Raw genomic sequence first — 20,590 nt, 5'->3', positions numbered from 1 at the left:
ATGCTAAAAAGAAAGGGAAAAAACACAACGAAAGTGGTAAGTTTATTTCATGAGCTGGATACACCTATCTGAGTGAACCGCTTTGGATTTTGCTCACTAAATGAACGACAAAACGATCAACCTTTGGAAAACACTCAGGGAAGGTTTCTTTCGCTTAGACTGAATCTACAGGGCACTCGGTCAACCTAAAATGTGCATTTGGCTCATACAAAGTATGATAAATCCACTACTATGATTAGCGATTTATAGTTTTAAAATGCCCCCCTAAAACAGCAGAAGTTGAAGCATTACCATAATGTCAGTGGCATAATTTATGCTGTTTAATATTAAATAGCATGATTTCCTAGTGGGATGGAAAAGCAGGGAGGATATACATTTAGAGGAAGAATAAAATCAATGTGTCTGCTTTGATAACATGTGGGACTTTTAAAGACAAACACTGGGCATGTTTAGAGTGGTGACAGAGAAAGGCAAAAGGAACAGGAAAAAATGGGTATAGTTTGGACTTCTTTTGCCAGGCAACCCATTTTAAAATGAGTTTTCCTCATTGGAATATCATTTTGGGAAACAAAATTCTTGCAATGTTACCATCAAGAGGTAACATGCCAGTAGCATCAATAATTCTATTAGTGTTTTAAAGAAAAGATGGTCTAAATACTGAAACCTAAGCATATTTTAGAGGCAAACTTTAAACGCCCATTGCTTTATCAGCTATTTTTACAATAAGGTTAAGGTCTACATTCTCACTATACAGGTATATGAATCCTACTATGCTATTAAAGCTAGGGGATACTTCCCTAATTAAGTGCGAAAATGCAAAACTCCTCTGTAACTCCAAAATGTTTAATATTAAAATCCTACCCCTTGACTTTAATTTGCAGATTTCTTATAATTGAAGGTCTTAAAACTAGAGTAACTGCTAAATGTGCAGTATAATTCACTTATAGTGCATTTCAAATTCCTTATGATAGAAATGCAGAATGGTTACCACCATGGAGAAAAGCTAAATAGCAAAACTTTAAGTAGTTTCCCCTTTTGGACAAATTAAAGGGCATCAGACAATGAATTTTGAAATTGTACTGATGTACATGGTTTAAAATATACAATGGCTTTTCCAATTCTCAGGACTACTGAGGTTCCAAACCTTATGTCTGCTATCTATGTATGTGCTTGTGTGTGTATGTAAGTTCAACACAGAATAACAAACCAATGGATTTAAAATAAAACAACAGAAAAGGAAACTGAATAACCCAGGTAAAAATCCAGAAACAAAACAAAGAACTGTAAGTTTAAAAGTAAAGCAAACATCTGGAACCGCACCAGCACCAACATATTAAAAATATGTACTTTCATCATTAAATGTATTCTTCTAAAGCAATTGTGGCCCATAGTTTCTGATAATATACTTGCTGTACCTTAAAACTGTGCTTCTCAGAAACTATGCAGATTTCAGTCAATTAGATGGTTGTGCATTTTGTGCATATAAATTATCTCTTTGTGCTAATGTTCTTAGACAGCATGTTTACTTTGGTGGGAAATTTTGGGGGTTTTTTTTTTTGGTTATTAAATAATCATTAGCTATAAATGAAAGGGCCAATTTACTTCAGTTCTGTGGTATTCTCCTACCTTCATTTAGAAATTTTTTCTTTTTGTGGAAACTAAGGGGCATTGATTTTGGAATAAATTCACACGAAAATAAAGGAAATTACAGTGATGCTGCCGGAATGTGATCACTTAGCAGAACCGTATTGATGAAGTTGGACATCACTCTCTATGTGAAAGAGGTGAATCTAAACAACATAACCATGAGAATACCAGAATCTGGGACAAGGATAGAAAAGAAAACACAAAAAAAGCTTCAGGGAAAGATACAGGAACATAAGCAAGAGGCTGAGATTGTTTTGAAAATGTTATAGCATATTTCTGTTTTCAATTTTTTCAATTAAAGTCGAATAAAAAAGCACAATTTCCATAAAGTATGCTAAAATTGGACTCTAATGAATGATATTACTTAAAATAGGTAAAAAAAACATAAGTAACAAAAGTAAAATAGCTATATTGACTGTGCTGTCTAATATGGTAGCCACTAGCCACATGTAGCTATTTAAATCAAACTAATGAAAATTAGATGAAATAAAAAATTCAGTTTTCTCGGCTGTATGAGCTGTATTTCAAGTGCTCAATAGCCCCATATATTGCCAGTGGCTTCTGTACAGATACAGAAATCTCCATCATCACATGAAGTTCTAGTGGACAGCACTCAACCAAAAAACTAGAGATTTCATCTGTTTTCAAAAATAAAATATGGTTCTACTCAGTCTCCTTTGTTTTAGATGAATAAATCTGAGAAAAGACCCATATGGCTTCAATTTCAATTCCAGTGGATAATGAAATCAGCCCTTTTATATTCTTCCATTCTCCAGTAAATCCTAGGCTTAGGCATGTATATTTATGTGTGTATGTGTTTATTTCATCAAGCAAACAGATAACCAATACATTTAAGAAAAATGTAATTAAAAAGTCGTTTCTAGCAACTGCTTGGCTCCAAGTGGCCAACTCTACTGTGCATGTGCGTGACCTGAACGAGCTGTCTCACAGCCGGGCCTGAAATCCTGGTTCATACGCAAATGAGGAGATGGGGGCGGCGGGGTACAGACCACCATTCCAGGCAATGAGGGCGCGACTGAGTGGGGGCGTGACTGGTCAAACCGCTGGGAGGTTTCAGCCCTGCTTCCAGCGGAGAAGAACTGAAGACCAACACCAAACTCAAATGGATGAATAAATCAGGGCCCTAACGACACGGCCGACTGCGATGCCCGGGACCCAGTGGTGCCAAGGGGCTGCTTACCGCTTTGCAATGTTTGCTTCCCTCCAGAGAGCACTCCGCTGGGGAGCATGCCCGTGGGCGTCAGGCCTTTCAGCGTCAGCACGCTCTCACTCTCTTCTCTGGAAAGGCACGGGGGGGGAGGGGGGGGGACACATTACCTTTTATTTTCTTTCAGGAAAAAGAAAAAACTTGAAGCGAAAAAAGAAATGTATGTAAGAACGAACTCACATTTACCTCTCTTGATCGCTTTCTCTCTCTCTCTTTTTTGTACTTAAAACATACTGTATTTTCATACATTGATGTAGAAGTCATGCTATGTAAATGACACGACTGCTAGGATAGAGTTTGGAATTACACCGTGGTGGAGGTTCCGTCCCTTCTGAGTACTCAAGATACAGAACACAATTCTGATTTTGCACGCCGGCATCACAGTACAGTGTTTGTGGGCAGCCTCCGTGACACCGTAAGTATGTTAAAAAACAAACAAACAAAGCCAGGGAGACTGCTGATGTCAGTTTTCCAGCCAAGGCTCAGCAAAAAGAAGTAGAGCTGATCTGACTGGGGAGAGAAGACCAGAGACTACCTGAGAGATGAAAAAAATCCGATCTATGGATCGAGAAACTAGGAACCACATCCGGGGATCATTAAGGAATTCTGACATTACATGACACACACCAGAAATAATGGCAACTAGTCAATAAAACAACTGGTGAAGTTTCCAGCTTTTCTTTTCAGCCTCTTTCCCCACTGATTTGCTTAATATAAAATTACTTGACTACTCATTATGATAATTGTTTTATCATCCGTTTTATATACTTCATTCATTATTTTGATTACATTTAGTAATCACAGCAAAGCATTAATCAAATGATTAAATAACCATAAAATAGGAATCACCTCATATATTTCCATATAACAGACCCTGTTATCTGACATAACCAGAAAAAAAAATAGTTACAGTACACACACACACACACACATATAATGTCTGTAATATGTACAACTATCTATGTCACATTTTTATGAAGATGGCTAATATGACCCAAACAAAATTCCCAAACTACCCCCAAAGCTACTACTTCACAATCTTTCTTCAACTTCATCTTTTTTAAAAAATTGTTTTAACTTCATGTTCATCTTAGTTGAAAGAATGACCCTTTTGCTCCTTTTATCCTTTCTTATTCCACATCTATCAGTCAGTAAATCTTGAGGGTTCTACCCTTCAAATATTTCCAGTATCTTACCACTTGTCACAATACCAGTCCCTCACCGCTTTTAAAAACAGCCTTTTTTTGTGATATAACTAAGTTACCATAACAATCTGCCCACTTAAAGTGTATAATTCAATCAATGGTTTTTCTTCTGTTTACATAGTTGTGAAACCATCACCACAATGAATTTCAGCACATTTTCATTAATCCAGAAAGAAATCTTGTGTCCATTAGAGGTCACTCTGCATTTCTTTCAGTCCTATACAACCACTCATCTGCTTTCTGTAGATTTGCTTCTTCTGGACACTTCTTACAAATGGCAGCTTGTGGTCTTCTGTGACTGACTTCTTTCCCTAACCACCAGCATCTTACCTGGATCACTCCAGCAGCCTCTTAACTGGTCTCTCTGCTCCAGCCTGGTCACGCTCGTGCCCCCTCCTCCCATTATCTATTCTCAGTATACTAGCCAGGTTGAGCCTTTTAGTACCTACACAGATCCTGTCACTCCTCTATGCAAAACTCTCCAATGGTTTCTCCTCTTATTAAAGGTGAAAGGCATAAATCTTTAAAAGATTTGCCCAGAGCCCTAAAGAACTAGCTCCCAACCCACAGTCTCCCATCCTCACCCATCTCTCGGACTTCATGTCTTACCAGCGACCACTTCCCTTAGTGTTCCTCAAACACACCCTGCACACCTCGCCTCGGGGTGCTGCACTGTTCTGTCACACTCTTCCCCCAGGTATCTGTGTGACTCCGTCCCTCCCAGCCTCCAACTCTCTGCTCAAGCATTGCCTCCTAAGTGAGGACTTCCTTGAAAATGCTAAATCAAATGCTAATTAAAATATATGCACCTTCTTACTCTTTATCTCTCCTTGCCTATTTTATTTTTTAATTAATTAAGTAAGTAAGTAAGTAAGTAATTTCTTTTGAGCTCCTCTGCCTGCTACATCCACCCTAGCTAGAGAAGCTTCAAGTGAACAGGGGTTTCTGACTGCTTTGTTTCTGCTCCATCCACAACACCTAGATCAGAACAGGACTCTGTACATAGTCGATCGACATTCAAAAAACATTTGCTAAGGGAAGGAGTCAAAGGAAAATAGAATGAGGCATGGTAGTGTTAATCCACATTTTAGATTTCTGAGTCTTTTCCTGCTATTTAGAGCCAACCCGTAAGCTCAGGCTAATGGTTAGTCCCCAGTATGCTGAGAAAGAAAACTCTTCTCCTCTTGGCCCCTCCGATTCCACACCTGACAGAGGAATTGCCTTCTCTGCTAGCTCCTTCCCCAGGATGTTCACTTTGAAGCACAAGTCCTGAGTGCATTCACTTGACTGGTGGATCCCAGCAACATGCAGCTCCTTATGGGCCAGGGCTCCTGAAAGACAGGTTTCTGGTTCCCTTACAATATTGCAAATTATCAAAATGTCAGGACTGTGTTGGACAGCTCTACCTGACAAATGTGTACCACCATCCGGATTCATCCATTACATGTTAAAACATCTAGCTTCACAAACTCCTTGTATTCATCTCTTCCCTTGCATCTCTCCTCCCACAGTCTGCTTCAACATCTTTTGCTTGGATTACTTCAATGGCTTCTTAAATGCTCTGACACCTGTAAGTCATCTTGCTATGCGATCTTCACACGGTCATTACATATTCATCTCAACATGGGTTACAGCATGCCTCTCATCCTGTGAAAACCATCCATGACTCCTTGTTGCCAAGATATAAAAAATTACATGCTTAACCATGGTCTTCAAATCCATCGAGAATCTGGACTTAAATACACTTTTCAGCCTCATTTTTTACTAGATTCCACACTCATCTTCATGTCTTATTATCCAGCTCTTCTAAATACTTAGGATTCACTGACTACACAGTTTACTTTCAAGTCAGATTCTCATCAGTACTGCTCACTAACTGAGTGAGTTTGGACACGTTGCTTAGCCTCTTTCAGTTGGTTTCCTCATTGAGGTCAACTCCACTTTGCCAGCTTGCTATGTGGATTCCTCTCAAATGGGTGCGCCACGGGGCATAGGGCATCTGGCCCTTAACGAGCACCCCAGAAAACACTGCTCTTAGGTCCCTGGGATCTTGAGGATTTCTCAGCTGCCAGGAATGCCTTCACCACAGTCCTCCACCTAGTGGAATCCAGCCTAGCCTCCACAGCACTTCCCCAACGGCAACCTCTTCACAAACATTCCTTTCAGGAAACAAAAGGGCTCCTTCCTGGCCTCTTCCACAGCAGGGTGCCTCTCCATGTATTTAGCATACATCCCATTGCCTTATTTAATTTACTGTCTACACATCTGGCATTTCAATTTGGTGTCCACTTTGCCTAACGTAGTGTATAGTATACATTTAACGCTCAATCATGACTTACTTTTCTCTAGATATGACCACCCTGTGTTCAACACATTTACGACAGACGCTTTTATTATAGGAAGCAATACTATGCCCCGTGTTTTTATTTTTCTATCAATATGTGAAATCTTAAGTAACTGATCATCAGTGGGTTCAAATGAACCATTTCTCAGCTGGGAATAACTGCATCTTACAAACCAGCAGGCAGGGGACTAGCAGAGCTTTCCAATCTTAAGACCAATCTATGATTCTGCAGCACTGCGCCTGCCACCTTCATGTATTCTGCAGACATGTAGGTACAAAGACTTTTTAAAAATTTTTTTCTTCCACTGCTTTATTACATTTATTTTGAATGAATGAATGAGCCCTGCAAGTTCAGTGAGGAATATAAAGCACTGGAGCCGCAGTGGCCGCATTCACTAGGCTGTGGGGAGCGACTATGCTCGTCCTTAGCTCTCACAGGACTTTTCAAGATTTGGCTGCTACCGCGGAGCTATTCCTGCCTTTGATCTGGTGTCTCTGGGAAAGGATGATCGTGCTTTTCATCCTTCTCCTGGCTCCTGCTTTTGGTGTCAAATCACTTAATTACTCTTGAGTGACTCTACCAAGAGTAGGGTAGAAATAGCAAGAAGGAGAAATCAAAAGAGCCAGGGTAGCGACTCCTGGAAAAAGAGTTGGAAAAAAAAAATCTGGCAGATATTATGTTATGAAATTATACAATGTGGAGATGGATTTACTCCCAAGATATTCCTATTTACCCTTGTTAATGTGTAATTGTGAACTGACTGTATATTCCTAACATACAATAATACCGTATTTGAAAGCAATATTTCCAAGAGAAATATAGTTACTTTGTATTATCCAGGAATAGATAACTGAATTTAAGTAAAGAAAAGTGTAGTTAATACTCTTCGAGAAAATACTTGTCTTCTAAATCCATGCTTAATAACATGATTCATGATCTATTTAAAAAATAACTACCATATGGGAATTGAAACACTAAATAACTTTTTTCCTTCAATGATTTATTACAATAATTTAGATTCACATGAACATGCTTTACGGTTGATGCTCATTTCCTAGAAATCTAGTGGAATGCACCTGATAAATTCATCTTTTACTGCAGAGCAAGAGTGAAAAATAAAAAGGATTATAATAGCTTTTCTATTTTATAACATGTTCAATCTATTGTGAAATGAAGGTTTTAAAGTCCTGCAGCAAACAGAGGGATAAAATGTGAAGCAGTCCATTTAGAGGCTTTCTCTATGGAAATAATTTAGTAGTCTCAATTTGACTAAAATAGTGAGGAACTGACAATTCCATTAAAAAATAATTATGAAAAGCAAATAGTTTCTTGTAAAATGTTTAAATTACCAGATTAAAGTATTAAGCTGTTATGGCATGACAAATAAGCAAATTCAACACAGAACAAAGGAACGTGATCCCACCTGAGAACCGAGAACACTCTGGCCATCTTGCCAATGGCTCTGATCTTGTTCCTTATAACCTCCTTCCGGGCTGCGGCTGTGGCTCCTGTATTTTAAAAACAGAGTTAAGAAGTCAGATGACTTTTTCTTTAACTCTAACTATTTTACCAATTTACATACTTAACAGACTGTACTCAGAAAAACCAGGTTGGTTTGTTTGGTTTTCCCTCTCTAAGGATTTACCTGTAAATCAAGTTTAAAAGCCTATGCTTCTGACCATGAATACTTGCCTGTGATTCTTCAGAGGTCCCCTAAATGCCAGAGAGCCACTTCTGAGCGTTCCAGGGGGAGGGGTAAACAGCTTACTGAAAAATCACTGAGCAGGTGGGGCAGGTTCCTACCCTTCTCTTCTAATTGAGTTCCCTTCTCTTCTGCTTATACAAAGAGAATGTGCATTGGCAGAAAAAGTGAGTCACTAGAATCTTCTACCCACTTCCGGGCTCCACGTTGGGAAGACTACTTTAGGAAACTTCTTTTTCAAAAGTTCTCCCTTGAAGTGATCAAGCTAGGAGCTATCTTAACCCCCTACGTTCCCTGGAATATCCTTTACATTAATTAACGGTCATAAAACATCTGTTCTGTGCTTGGTAGTCTTTCCTCTCGCAGTCGGTTCACAAGACCTAGAGGAAAAAGTGGAAAACCTACTAAGCTGGACTTGGTGACAGATCGTGGCACGTGGTTTATATTTTAGCACCTATGTAAAAATGTCACGCACAGGCCTGTCTCAGTTTTGTCACTGACTGCATTTTCCAAATTAAAAAAAAAAATCTACTTATTATTATAATAAATAGTTTCCTTTTTTATATTTTAAAAATAATACTGTATGATCTTTAGTGAAACTATTTTATTTTTTCTTAAATTCTCAAGTTAATGTTTAGAGAAGTGCAAAAAACAAAACAAACAAAAAAACCCTCTCTTTTTAAGGTGTTTATAATCCGAGGTAAAAAGGATAAGATGTCTTTTTCACACATCATATGGGACTTTGTAGGAAGTGTTAACACCAGCAGATCATTTTTCTAATTCTTCTGCCACTAACAGAAATACAACAAAATATTCCTTTCAGAGAATAGCAGATAATGAAATGTTCCTCACCTAAATGAACAGTTTAAGTCATAGAATGTGTTCAGAGAATGGTCTATAGATGGTAACTGGTGTAAGTTTTGGTCTTTTAATCCATGGTAAGAACAAGATTTCTGACCTTATTTGGAAGGAAAGATTTCTGTTGTTTCCCCTGACTTTTAAGAATTCAGTTTGGAATCTTTTTCATTGTTTGCTAAGGGCCAAACAATTAATCACAGCTCTAACATGTCTATAAGAAAGAAAACCCACACCAACACTCATACAATTTTGAAATGGCCAGAAAAAGGTCTCTGCTTTTCTCTCCACCCAAGAAAGCGAAAACACAACAGGCCACGTTTTCCTCCTGGGTGGGTTAATTTGTCAGAGGTGATGCCAACCCACACCCACCTCACGCACCCAGGGATATTCCTCAGAAAGCTGTACTAGGCAGCTGGTTTCCTCTCACTTCCTCTCTGACCTGAAAGCCTTCAAACAGCCCATATTGTTGTCTATTTCTTTTTCTCTAGTGGCAATCACACCATGGCAGGTATCCCCCCACACATCTGATTAACAGAACTTAGTATTGCCAGCTCTCCTGCCTGCAAATGAGTGGAGTAAGTTTAAATCCATCTGGGAGAAAGCCACCGTCCAATCCAGCATTTCTGATAATGAAGTGGAACCATGGATCCTCATTCATGATTGGTCCCTTGAATTATACTCTGCTGGCCAAAACATTGGAGAAGAAAATGGGACGTGTGTAGGTGCTGCCTCAAACTTTATTCCGAGTTTCTAACAATATTTATTATCCATGATTTGTAATGAAGATTCTTTATATAAGAAATCCTGTCCTAGAGACCATGTGAATGTCTGAAGTGTCTATGCCTTAATTTTAGATGATTTATGATCAAGAGACTACTAAAGGACACTTGATAAGGGAAAAAAGTGGGATGGCAATTAGTCTTCTTACAGTAGTTTTTCTATTTTTTTAGTTCTTCAGTTAAATCCTGCTTCAGTCTAACTATTCAGCCTGCTATTATCACTCTACGTTTAATTTTCCCAAGTCTAACCCAGTCCACTGAGAGGTCATGATGTGCTAAGGGGAAAGATTCTGACCCTCTCCAAGAACAGTATGGCCAGATCATAAGGTCAATCCAACAGACACAAAGACTGGAAAGTAGGGGAGCGCTCCAAAAATGGGGACTATATTTAGAAGCACAACCAGGAAAGCAGCAAGAAGAAGTAGTTAAATGTCTAGAAATGAAATGGGATATATTTAAGAGAAATGAGAAGGGGAAAAATGTAAAATCAAGGAAGTGAAAAATATATAAGAAGGATAATCTCTCAGGAAATTTTCATTAAAGGACTTGTAAAAAGCATAACCAGAGCAATGAAAAGCCAGAAACTAGGCAGGAAAAAAAGGGGAATAAATTATGTAGAGCTGTCCTTTTCAGCTCAGTATAAGCTGGTACTCAGAAAAATGCTCAAATAAATACAGAATTTTAAATGTAAAATGAACATTCTGACAGTTGGAGCCAGTTTAGCATTCCTCACTTTTCAGATCTAATGACTCCACTGGAGAGTAGAGAGCAGAATACCCTAGTTCATGTGTCCACAGTCGTGCTCCCAACAAATGGGGATTCACATCGTATTGCAGCACTTTTCTTAATGAAGTAATGCTGTCCCTTATCTATCTGTCTGTCTGTCTATCTATCTATCTGTGTATGTATTTATTTATATTGCTATATAGTTGATTTACAATGTGTCAGTTTCTGGTGAAGTATGAAATAATGCCATTAAGTAGCAACATGGCTGGACTAGAGATTATCATACTTAGTGAAGTCGGTCAGACAGAGAAGGACAGATATCTTTTTAAATTTCTCAGTAACCCAGGTAAGTAAGAGGCTTTTAGTACTTCTTTTATAAAAGTAGAATATATTTACTCAAAAAGGCAATTGAATTAATTAAAGAAGAGACATTAAAAACAAATGCCTCCAACTTTTATCCTGGGGATTACCTTCAGTATTTTCCAAATAATCCGAATCAATATGAATACCACACATTTACAATCCACAAAATGTAAAATATCCAAATAAAATATCTGAACTAATATGTAATTGAACTTACAGGAACTGAACAATAGCAGGATAGAATTAAGTTCAAATGTAAAGATCCTTGCATATTTAGTATTGCTATTCCTGGTTTTGGTATTTTCCAGAGATCATTAAAAGTCTTTTTCAAATACTTATGTTCCATTGCAAATCCTCACAGCCCATAATTCAATACAAAGATCAACGAAAAAAGGCACTTTTTTTCAGAATTTTACTAGCTGTGACATGCAAATACAATGTCACGTTTAACATTCTTGGTACTTGTTCTATTTAAGTTGTGGAAATGTACCACAGTAGCTCAACTTAAAATTCAATATATTGAATAATTAAGGCACACACACACACACATATACACAAACCTGTTACATGAAAACTGTGGTAGCTATTTCTCAGAGAAGATTATAATCACTTATTTTAACTTGAAAATCCAAAACCAAAGGGCAACATTTCACAAGTTTAAAAAAATGAGTAATTTTAAGTAAATTTTCATTTTCTGTTTCCATTCAAATAATTATCACTTCTTTTTTTGGGTCTCTCACTCGCTTCCCTTTTTTATTTCTAATCTTCTTTTATGCCTGGGGTATTATTGACACTATTTCCAGATCTAGGCGCCCGGGCACACTCAATCTTCCTCAAAGGTGAATGTACACACCAAGGGACTCTTGAAAGATTTACTTTGACCATGTGTCCTTCCTGACCTTAAGGCAGTGCCTTGCTGACTTCTCCTGAAGTCTGAAAGGTATCTACGCCAAGCGGTCTGCTGAGTGAGTGTGGTATCCCCACAGGGTGGATTTCAGCCTCTGGAGGGAACCGGATAACGGCAGCACCATCACAGCAATGAGGGGCCGAGTGCCAGGGTGAAGAGAGATTCTGACACGTGGGACACCTGCCATGTACAGACCTGGGCTCCCGATGGCTCACAGTTCCTACCCATTCATTAAGTGCCTCCTGGATTTCCTCAGTTTTAACTGAATTAGGGGTATGTGGAAAGCACTATATAGAATACAATTTTCTACCCAAATCATTTATCCATTAAATGTTCTTGTAAATCCAATCCTATCCTATCCTATTGCCTGCCACGTGCCAACTGCTAGCAATGGAAATATGAATAAAGCGTGGTCTTCACTTTAGGAGATCAAGTGAATGATGACAGTGGACAGTGACAAGTATTAGAGAGGAGGGAGCAGACGTGTGCAGGAACTGGCTGCTGTCAGCTAGTGAGATACACTCAGCACATCCCTTCCTAATACCGTCTTTAGTAGCTGTAGTAATTTGAAATCAGTGGTGGGGAAGGGAATTTATACCAAGAAAATCTGCAAATGCTACACACCAGGGCCATTTTCCCCCTGGAGTGATGGGTTGTTAAACATTTACCAGCATACCCCTGGAAACAGGTGTTAATTGTCTGGAGAAAAATGTTCATTGACATGGTGACAGTTGAAGGATCCTGAAGGATAAATAAGAGTTAAAGAGTAGGAAGAATTTTCCGAAGAAGTAAGAGAATTTTCAAATCTGTAGAGGATGCAACAATCTATGTTATGCTCAGATGATGGGTGAGAAGTCTGGTGTGAATGGAGTTTGGGTGCACTGGGGTGAGGGTAGGGTGGGAAGAGAAGCAGGACATGCCTGGGGCTAAACTGTAAAAGCTTTAGCAGAGTTGTAGGAGCAAACAAGAAGTTTAGGCATTGCACACTCGTAACAGAGGTACCAAGAACTTACTTTGCACTTACTCCCCCAACCTCTGCAAAAGAAAAAATAAAGAAAGAAAGAGAGGAAAGACAGACAGAAACAGAAAGAAAGAAAGAAAGAAAGAAAGAAAGAAAGAAAGAAAGAAAGAAAGAAAGAAAGAAAGAAAGAAAGAAAGAAAGAAAGGAAGGAAAGAAAGAAAGAAAGAAAGACTGAACGGAAGGAAGGAAGGAAGGAAGGAAGGAAGGAAGGAAGAAAGGAAGGAAGGAAGGAAGGAAGGAAGGAAGAAAGGAAGGAAGGAAGGAAGGAAGAAAGAGAGAGAGAAAGAAAGAAAAAGAAAGACAGAGATGGATCGATGGCTGGGTAGAGAGATAGATACGTAACAAATGCAAATACAATCACATATTAATTGTAGAAAGTAAGTGATGGGTACATGAGTACTGACTGTACAATGCTCTCAACATTCCTTTAGGTTTGAAACGTTTCATAATAAAGTGTCAAAAAACGAAACTATATTTGGGAGAAGCTAGGCTTTGAGGGAAAAGGGAGACAGCAGCTTTAAGAAGAGAGGCCTTTCCTCCCTCCCTGTCCTGGTGTTGTACAGAGGACGCAGGAGCTTGCCAAAGAGGGCAAAGAAGAAAAGTTCTTGGCGTGATTACATCCACCCCTCCCCTTCTCCAAACAACTCCAGGGGAAATTGGACCAGTAAGATTTTGTTTGATAAGCCCAATTCAATAGACCCTCATTGCTTTCAGTACCTTTTTGCTACTGTAAGAACTGAAGATGATGAGCTACATAAAAATTTTACACTTGAATATTTTATGATATAGGAATCTTTTTATATTATTAGAACATAAAAAAAGCTGCTTTCAAAAATTGAGTTCCTTACTCTTTTTTTAGGTGTATATAGTTTTAATGTTTAAAATTTTAATTTTTCTATTGACATATAGTTGATTTACAATGTTGTGTTAGTTTCAGGTGTACAGCAAAACAATTGTTTTATATATATATTTATATATAATTTTATTTTTCAGATTCATTTCCATTAGAGGTTATTATGAGGTACCGAATACAGTTCCCTGTGCTATACAAGAAGATCTGTTTATCTATTTTATACATAATAGTGTATATCTGTTAATCCCCAACTCTTAATTTATCCCTCCCCTTCCCTTTCCCCTTTGGTGACCATGGGTTTGTTTTCTATGTCTGTGAGTTGTGTGCTCTAATGGAAAATGCAGCAGAAAATTTCCACTTCATTATTATGCTGGCCTCAAATATTCTGCTATTATTTAAGACTTCTTTCTTTAAAGGACTTTTAACTAATACAAGTGTAACCACAGCATACGTCTTTAAATCCAGTATATTAAAAGAAGTGCATACACATTAACATTTCAAATTTTTTCAAAAGAAAGATCTATTTTAAGAGCTATATTTTGCTGGTAGGCTTCAAATCTCTTTAACCTTTTAGTTCAAATTCTAAGAAATAATATAGAAACTCACCCCTTTTCATATTTGTTAAAATATAACGAAGTTCATCTCTATAAGAAACCTATTCCACTTGAAAGTAAAATGTGATTATGACTCATGATTATTTAGCAGAGTTTAGACATGTCTCCAGATTTTATTTTTCAATGAATAGAGCAATTACTAAATTTGAATAAAGGCAATTGATGAAACAAAGCATTAAGGTGTTGAGATAAGAAATATTTTTTGTTGTCTTACATTAAAGACAAAAATTAGCTTGGCCTCTGCCCCATACCAGCACTTTTGAAATATGATACACTGCAAAGACAGAGTATGTCTTCAGATGCCTCTAAAAACCTTGCATGATTGGTCATTACAGCTTTTTTACAAGTGATGATGAAATTATAAGTACACAGACAGTCCTGTTTGGGAGAACGTATATCCCAAATTGGCCCCTACAAGGCTACAAGGCCAAACCATGTGCAGTAATCCCTAAACCTTATTTTCTTGTCTTTCCTTTCTCTGATCCACTTTAACAGTAACAAATCTTGAGCATCTATATCTCAACAAAGTGATGCTATTCAGAAATTACCTAAACAGCTACCCTGTTTTGTCCTTGGCTGTGAGTGTGACAAGTGCTTCATTACACTCTTCTACACAGCCAGGAACTTGAGTCCTGGGAGTTAGGGACAGCACAATAAAGCACTGAGGAACTGTTCATTTTGATGGGCTGGCTTCCAAACTGTAGCCTTTATACTTTTTACTCACGTATCTGCAAAATATCCTCAAAAGAATACTATTCTCACCTCCAAGTTTAAATAAAGAATATAATATTATAAACATTGTCAATTTTTAAATGAAATGACTATACTACTTTCTTTAAACAAATGGCACATAAATATCATAGCAATTTCATCCCACCATCATTCATTTAAAGTAAGAATCCATTAAGAAGCTATTCATTGACATTTAGATATCTTACATTAGACCTTTTATCTTTGAAATTGCATTTCCATTTCAATTTCCCTGCCTTTACTTTAGTGAATTATATATTTGTACTTTAAAGTATTTTATCACCACATTATATTTTGCTGTCAAATTTAAATTTAAAGTAAAGTATTTTTAAAATTTCCTGAGGCAGTATGCTCTAAGAGTTAAAAATTCCTTTGTAATCAAAATCACAATTATTAGTAGTGCATAACTGAGCTAGATAGCACAAACGTATGATAAATGTTTGTGAATATTTAAAAAACAGAGAAATAGAATTTGATTGGAATGTACCTCTTAATGATAAGGATGGGAGGGCAATTACATGCCTTGATGAAGGAGAATTCCTAGGCAGTGAGTTTTTCCAGCCTCTGTTTGTTTAGTACTCCAGGCAAGGTTCACAGCGATTATGTCTGGGGAGACCTATGCCTTTCTGTTAAAATGGGAGAAAAGCAATGGAGAGAGGAGGTGGGAGAGGAGAGGCTGCAGTGAAGCCTGCAGGGTGGAGCCCAGGTGAGTCCCCAGGCTGATTATTTTCAGGAATGAGGACATATGGAAGCTGAGGATGTGAAAATGGATTTCCTTGCTCCTCTTGAAACCTTGGGTAACCCACTTGTTCAAATATTCTGGCATGAAGATAGCTGCTCTATCAAGAATTAGATTATTCAGTCTCTAGAGTTGACAATTGCTGGGAAAAAGATCTCCTCGACTAGCCATAACTTGAGAATCCTGCATTACTGATCCATTAGGGTCAGTGCTGGTTAAATCTAGCTCAAAGAGATTGGAGGTGCTGCCCCTCACGAAACAGCTGTATGTATGCTTCCGTAGGTTACTCTATTAGGCAGAGAAAAACACCTTCAGGATAACAAATTTTTAAAAAAGCTCTGTAAAAATTCATCTTTTTGAGGATTACAACCCAAAATAGTTGAAATACCTTTCTAATTTTGATCCTAACAATCCCATATTACATATTCATAGGCGATAAAAATGGGACATAAACGCTACTCATTCCGAATCACTCCAAACCACGTATCCCGAATTTCTTCCATATGTTTTAGCTCAACTAAAATCTCAGCATGGAATAGAAACTACAGTGGTGTGATATTTGGCACAGGGCTATTCTGTCTTATATGTCATTTTGAAAGGAACAGAAAATCCTTGAAAATGTATTTTTTAAATAAAAAGACTCTCCTGTGTAATGGACTTTAAAAAGAGCCAGTATAGCCTAGACTATTTCTTCCCACTTCTCTTGTCACAAAACATAATCGGATTCTTTGGACAGAAAGTCTTAAAAACGCGCAGACTACTCCCAAATGTCAAATAACAGTCATTAATTGGTTATCTTAATACACAGGTAAAAGTTCCTTTGGTTTACAAGGACTAATTTGATTCCATGGACTCCTGTTCTCTGAGATATTGTGTTCCATCTGCTCAGTAATTCCTCAGTAGAGTCACAGAAATTGGCTGTAAGTGTAAATTAAAACTTGGGTAAAAATAAAAGACTTTAAAGTAGATTAGGAAGCTTGGTTGAGTTTTCAAGAAACTACCACATATTCAGCCTATGCCTTACAAAGGACTTCTCAGTTTATTTATATTTACCAAAGTATAAATCAATAGTGTGTGAAATCCCACTTGAATTAAACTCTTTGTCATGACACAAATGCATCACTTTTGTAAACTGACAAGTGAAAATAAAAGCAAAATGAGACAAAATTACAAATGTCAAGCTAATAATGTGGATTTATTGTCTATAGGAGAAACAATCATGATGCTTGGATGTTTAATCTACCAAGTATTATTCTGGATATAGGTAAGGATGCAACAGTTAAAAAGTTATTCATTAAGGGCCTAATTGTGCATATATGCTAAATGCTGGAAGAAAGCACTTAGACAAGATTTAATTCTGGCCCCTTATGGATTTATACATTTATCAAATACTAGAGTGATATTCAAATGTTATCTCGGAAATTAAAGAGAATGAAGGAAAAAAAAGGCACAAATATAGTAAAATACTATGTTTGACTGTCCCATGTGTTATACCCTAGACAGAAAGCTAACTGAGTACCATCTGACAGCACACAAGAAAGCAGGCTGAAGGTAGTGTAACCCCGCCATCTGACAGCAGAGGATGGCCGAGGCACTGGCATCCACGGAGCTGACCTGAAACAAAGCCACTCAAAGATCTTCTGATGCTATTCAGGAACTAGGCAGGGTTCTTTGTCAGTACAGAGGGGATGCGGCGAGGGCTTTGCCCAAAAAGGAGGAAAATGAGAATCAGGTTCTGGCCACCGACCAGTGCACAGGCCTACACAGATGACCTGAAGAGGCAGAACGGCTCCTAGGTTGTGAGGCTTTAACATCACCGAAATATATTATCAGAGGAAAGGGATATATTAACTAAAACCTGCACTCGTCACCCACAGAGACATAAGACAGAAGAGAAGCCAAGGGAAACTTCTGAAACGTCTAGAGAAGGACCATGCAGGGGCCCATGACAGCCCTTAAGCGTTCTGGCCCAACAGCAAAGCTTCAGATCATAGACACCTGCCTGACTCATTCACTTCTTTTAAGACAAATGAACTGGCATGTCAGAGGCCGAATAGCACAGTGGCAAAGAACCCGGGCTCTGGAATAAAAGACCAAGGTTTGAGTCCCAGCTCCTCCATTTACAGACTGTGCTTGTTGGGCAAATGACTAAGCTTCTCTAAGTCTCACCTCCCTCATCTAAAAAATGAGGAAGGTTCCAAGTGCTTCATTTGCATGATTTCAAATGGTAAGTTGTTGACCTAAGGTCATCAGCTGGGAACCCAAGCCATGATGCATGAGAGTGGTAGGCTGATGATCTGCTGCCCAGGTGAGTGGAATAATTACCTAAGTCATGCGCTCATTCATTCTCAACAGTCAACAGACACGAGTGCCGGGACTGCGCCACCTGCGAGAGCACCTGGCCCAGGATACTCAGAAATGTCCGCTGTTTATATTAAGAAGGAAATGCTTGTGCAGAAGTGAATATTCCAGTTCTTCCAATAGTTACATTTCTCACTGTAAATTAAAAGGTTGATTGTGTGATCTTCATTAATATCAAGCTGCCTAAGTTGGGATCTCAGTCGAGTTTTGTGCCAATGAGGCTGAAGGTTGGACCCCAGATGATGGCAGGGGAGAAACTGGGATAATGCTGGTTTTGCCTTGAGAAAAAAAAACTAGACCACTCCACAAAGATGAGCTGGCCAAACAGAATCAAGATTTCTATTTCTTTTGAGTTCTGAGAAAAACTAGAAGAAAGTTTTGTAACTTCTTGTGAGCTAAGAGTAAAGATGAAGGAATGAAATGGATTTTTAGAAGAGCGAAAATAGATTCCTGTCATAGCAAAATATTTTTAAACGTTAGATTTTCTGAGCATTTATTAAACTTTTTCGTATAGCATTTAAACCTGCCATCTGAGATCAAACAACTATAAAGAGAATGTTTTACAAACTCTGGACTCCCAACAACTCTGCGGTGGTTCCTTCAATTATTAATTATTCTCATATAAGTATGATTTTCAGGTTAAGGAGCTGGACCTATAAAATGCTTAAGTACAAAAAAAAATCTTTTGTGCCAAAAACACAAGAGAAATATATTTTATGTTCTTCTCTTATTAATTTTCGGCAAGCTGACATTACCCACTATAGCTCTCTTTATGAAGAATGCCTCTTTGATGTGCCAATTACCTCAACCTTGTTTGTAAGAAGTGAAGTTTTTCTAAAATACATAGACACACATATACACAAAATCTGCCTTTGTTGAGGAAAGAGAGCTCTCTACTTCAATATCTTTCAAATAAAGAATGCATCAAGGTTTACAGAGCCCATGCTTATTTCCTTTCATTATGCAACATGGACTTCCTTCTCAAATACATTTTATAAATACATTTAATTGAAGTGTATGCTTAGATATGGAATAGCTAATGTTTAATATAAGTTGGCCAATGTCACCGTAAGCTGAAGGAAGGCTCAAATGCTACAAAAATCAATGGTTTTTAAACCTGCGAATGTTGTATATGTGTATAGCACATGTGACTACGGAAATACAGTATGAAACTCCAGAGTATTATTATAATATTCTAGCCAATGGTGGACATGAGCCAACCAATTAGCTGTAACAAGGATACAGCTGTTCTTTTTAACACTTAGTTTGTTCTGCAAAGTCTGGGTTTCCATGCAATGTGAAAATTATGCCACCTAATAAGGAAACTCGTTCGTGCAAAATAATGTAGTACAGTAAGAAGAGACACTGGTACTGTTAATGTCTGTGTCACTGTATCATTTTAGTTAGCAACTTAAAAAGACTTACTGTAATCACATGGAAGTCAGACTCCATGATACTGATTACAGTAGGGTGGCTAACTAGGCACCTTGTTTGATAGCCAAGGCCCCAGAATATTGGTCCCATAAATATGATGGGAATTTATACTCCAGTACCTAGTAAATGCCTGCGCATTTTTAAAACATGCTTCAGTTTTAATGATATACTGTATATAACTATTTGTTTCCTTTTTGTGGCATAACCATGATGAAAAAAAGCAGTTACCCATACTATAAGGGGTGCAGAGTACAAAGGACACATTTATAGTAGTAAAAATGATTCAGCTTATAAGTTACACACTGAAATATTAAGTAATTGAGAAAACTCAACAATAAACTGGAAGGTTGTGCAAACTCAGTTATTTTCAAAAAATAAGAGAAAAAACTGATAAACTGATATGCACCTTTGCATATAATTTTCTGAAAAATTTTATGGATTTCTCACATGGCCATCCTTCTTAAAGCAGTAAAATACATAACGCATTTTTCTTTTCCTTGTCAGAAGTAGAACAGGACAGGAAAGATGTCCTTTATGTTTTCTCCTTCAGTTATTTTATATTTAATGAATATTTAAAATATTTAAATGCTTCATCCTCATGCACACTCCCCTCCTCCAACCCTCTAAGTCCTCTGTGAGACCAGCATGTTGAAAACTGTCTTGTCGTATTAGACCGTCAGCTCCGTGAAGGCAGAGACCACATGTTTGTTTGCCACTGAATACACAGAAAGAAATATTCCATGAATAGATAACTTGACATGGAAATAAAAAGATAATATGTAAAATAAGATAGAAATATAACCCTATATTAAAATTGAGGTACTCTGAATTTTATTTTAGTTTTTGGCCTTTACAAATGACTTCAACTTTCTTTTTTTAGCTGTTATAAAAATAAAACCAATTTTGCTATTTCCCTCTTTTCAATACTGTTATCTGATAATCAAAGTTATGCCCTAATAGTTTGTTTTCTGGTCAAACTTATACCTCACAGTAATCTTTCTGCATTTGGTGCAAATCCTTTTCAATAGCTGCTGCCTGAGCTGCTACCCAAGTTTGGT

The 20,590-nt window shown here is 37.7% G+C and overlaps 1 protein-coding gene across 2 annotated transcripts in view; it reads right to left on the bottom strand.

The window, feature by feature from the left end:
- The window catches only part of PPP3CA (protein phosphatase 3 catalytic subunit alpha), a 288,055-nt gene that overhangs the window by 5,994 nt on the left and 261,471 nt on the right, over positions 1-20,590 (bottom strand). For both annotated transcript variants that reach the window (XM_031468717.2, XM_031468724.2), the window contains exons 11-12: positions 7,849-7,933; positions 2,849-2,946 (exon numbers count right to left, since the gene is read on the bottom strand). In XM_031468717.2, the coding sequence (XP_031324577.2) occupies positions 2,849-2,946; positions 7,849-7,933 (183 nt within the window). The remainder of the gene's footprint in view (positions 1-2,848; positions 2,947-7,848; positions 7,934-20,590) is intronic.

Source organism: Camelus dromedarius, chromosome 1, assembly GCF_036321535.1.
Source record: "Camelus dromedarius isolate mCamDro1 chromosome 1, mCamDro1.pat, whole genome shotgun sequence".
Lineage (NCBI taxonomy): Eukaryota > Metazoa > Chordata > Mammalia > Artiodactyla > Camelidae > Camelus > Camelus dromedarius.
Note: the sequence above shows the minus strand (reverse complement) of the source record. Positions and strands in the feature narration are given on the sequence as shown.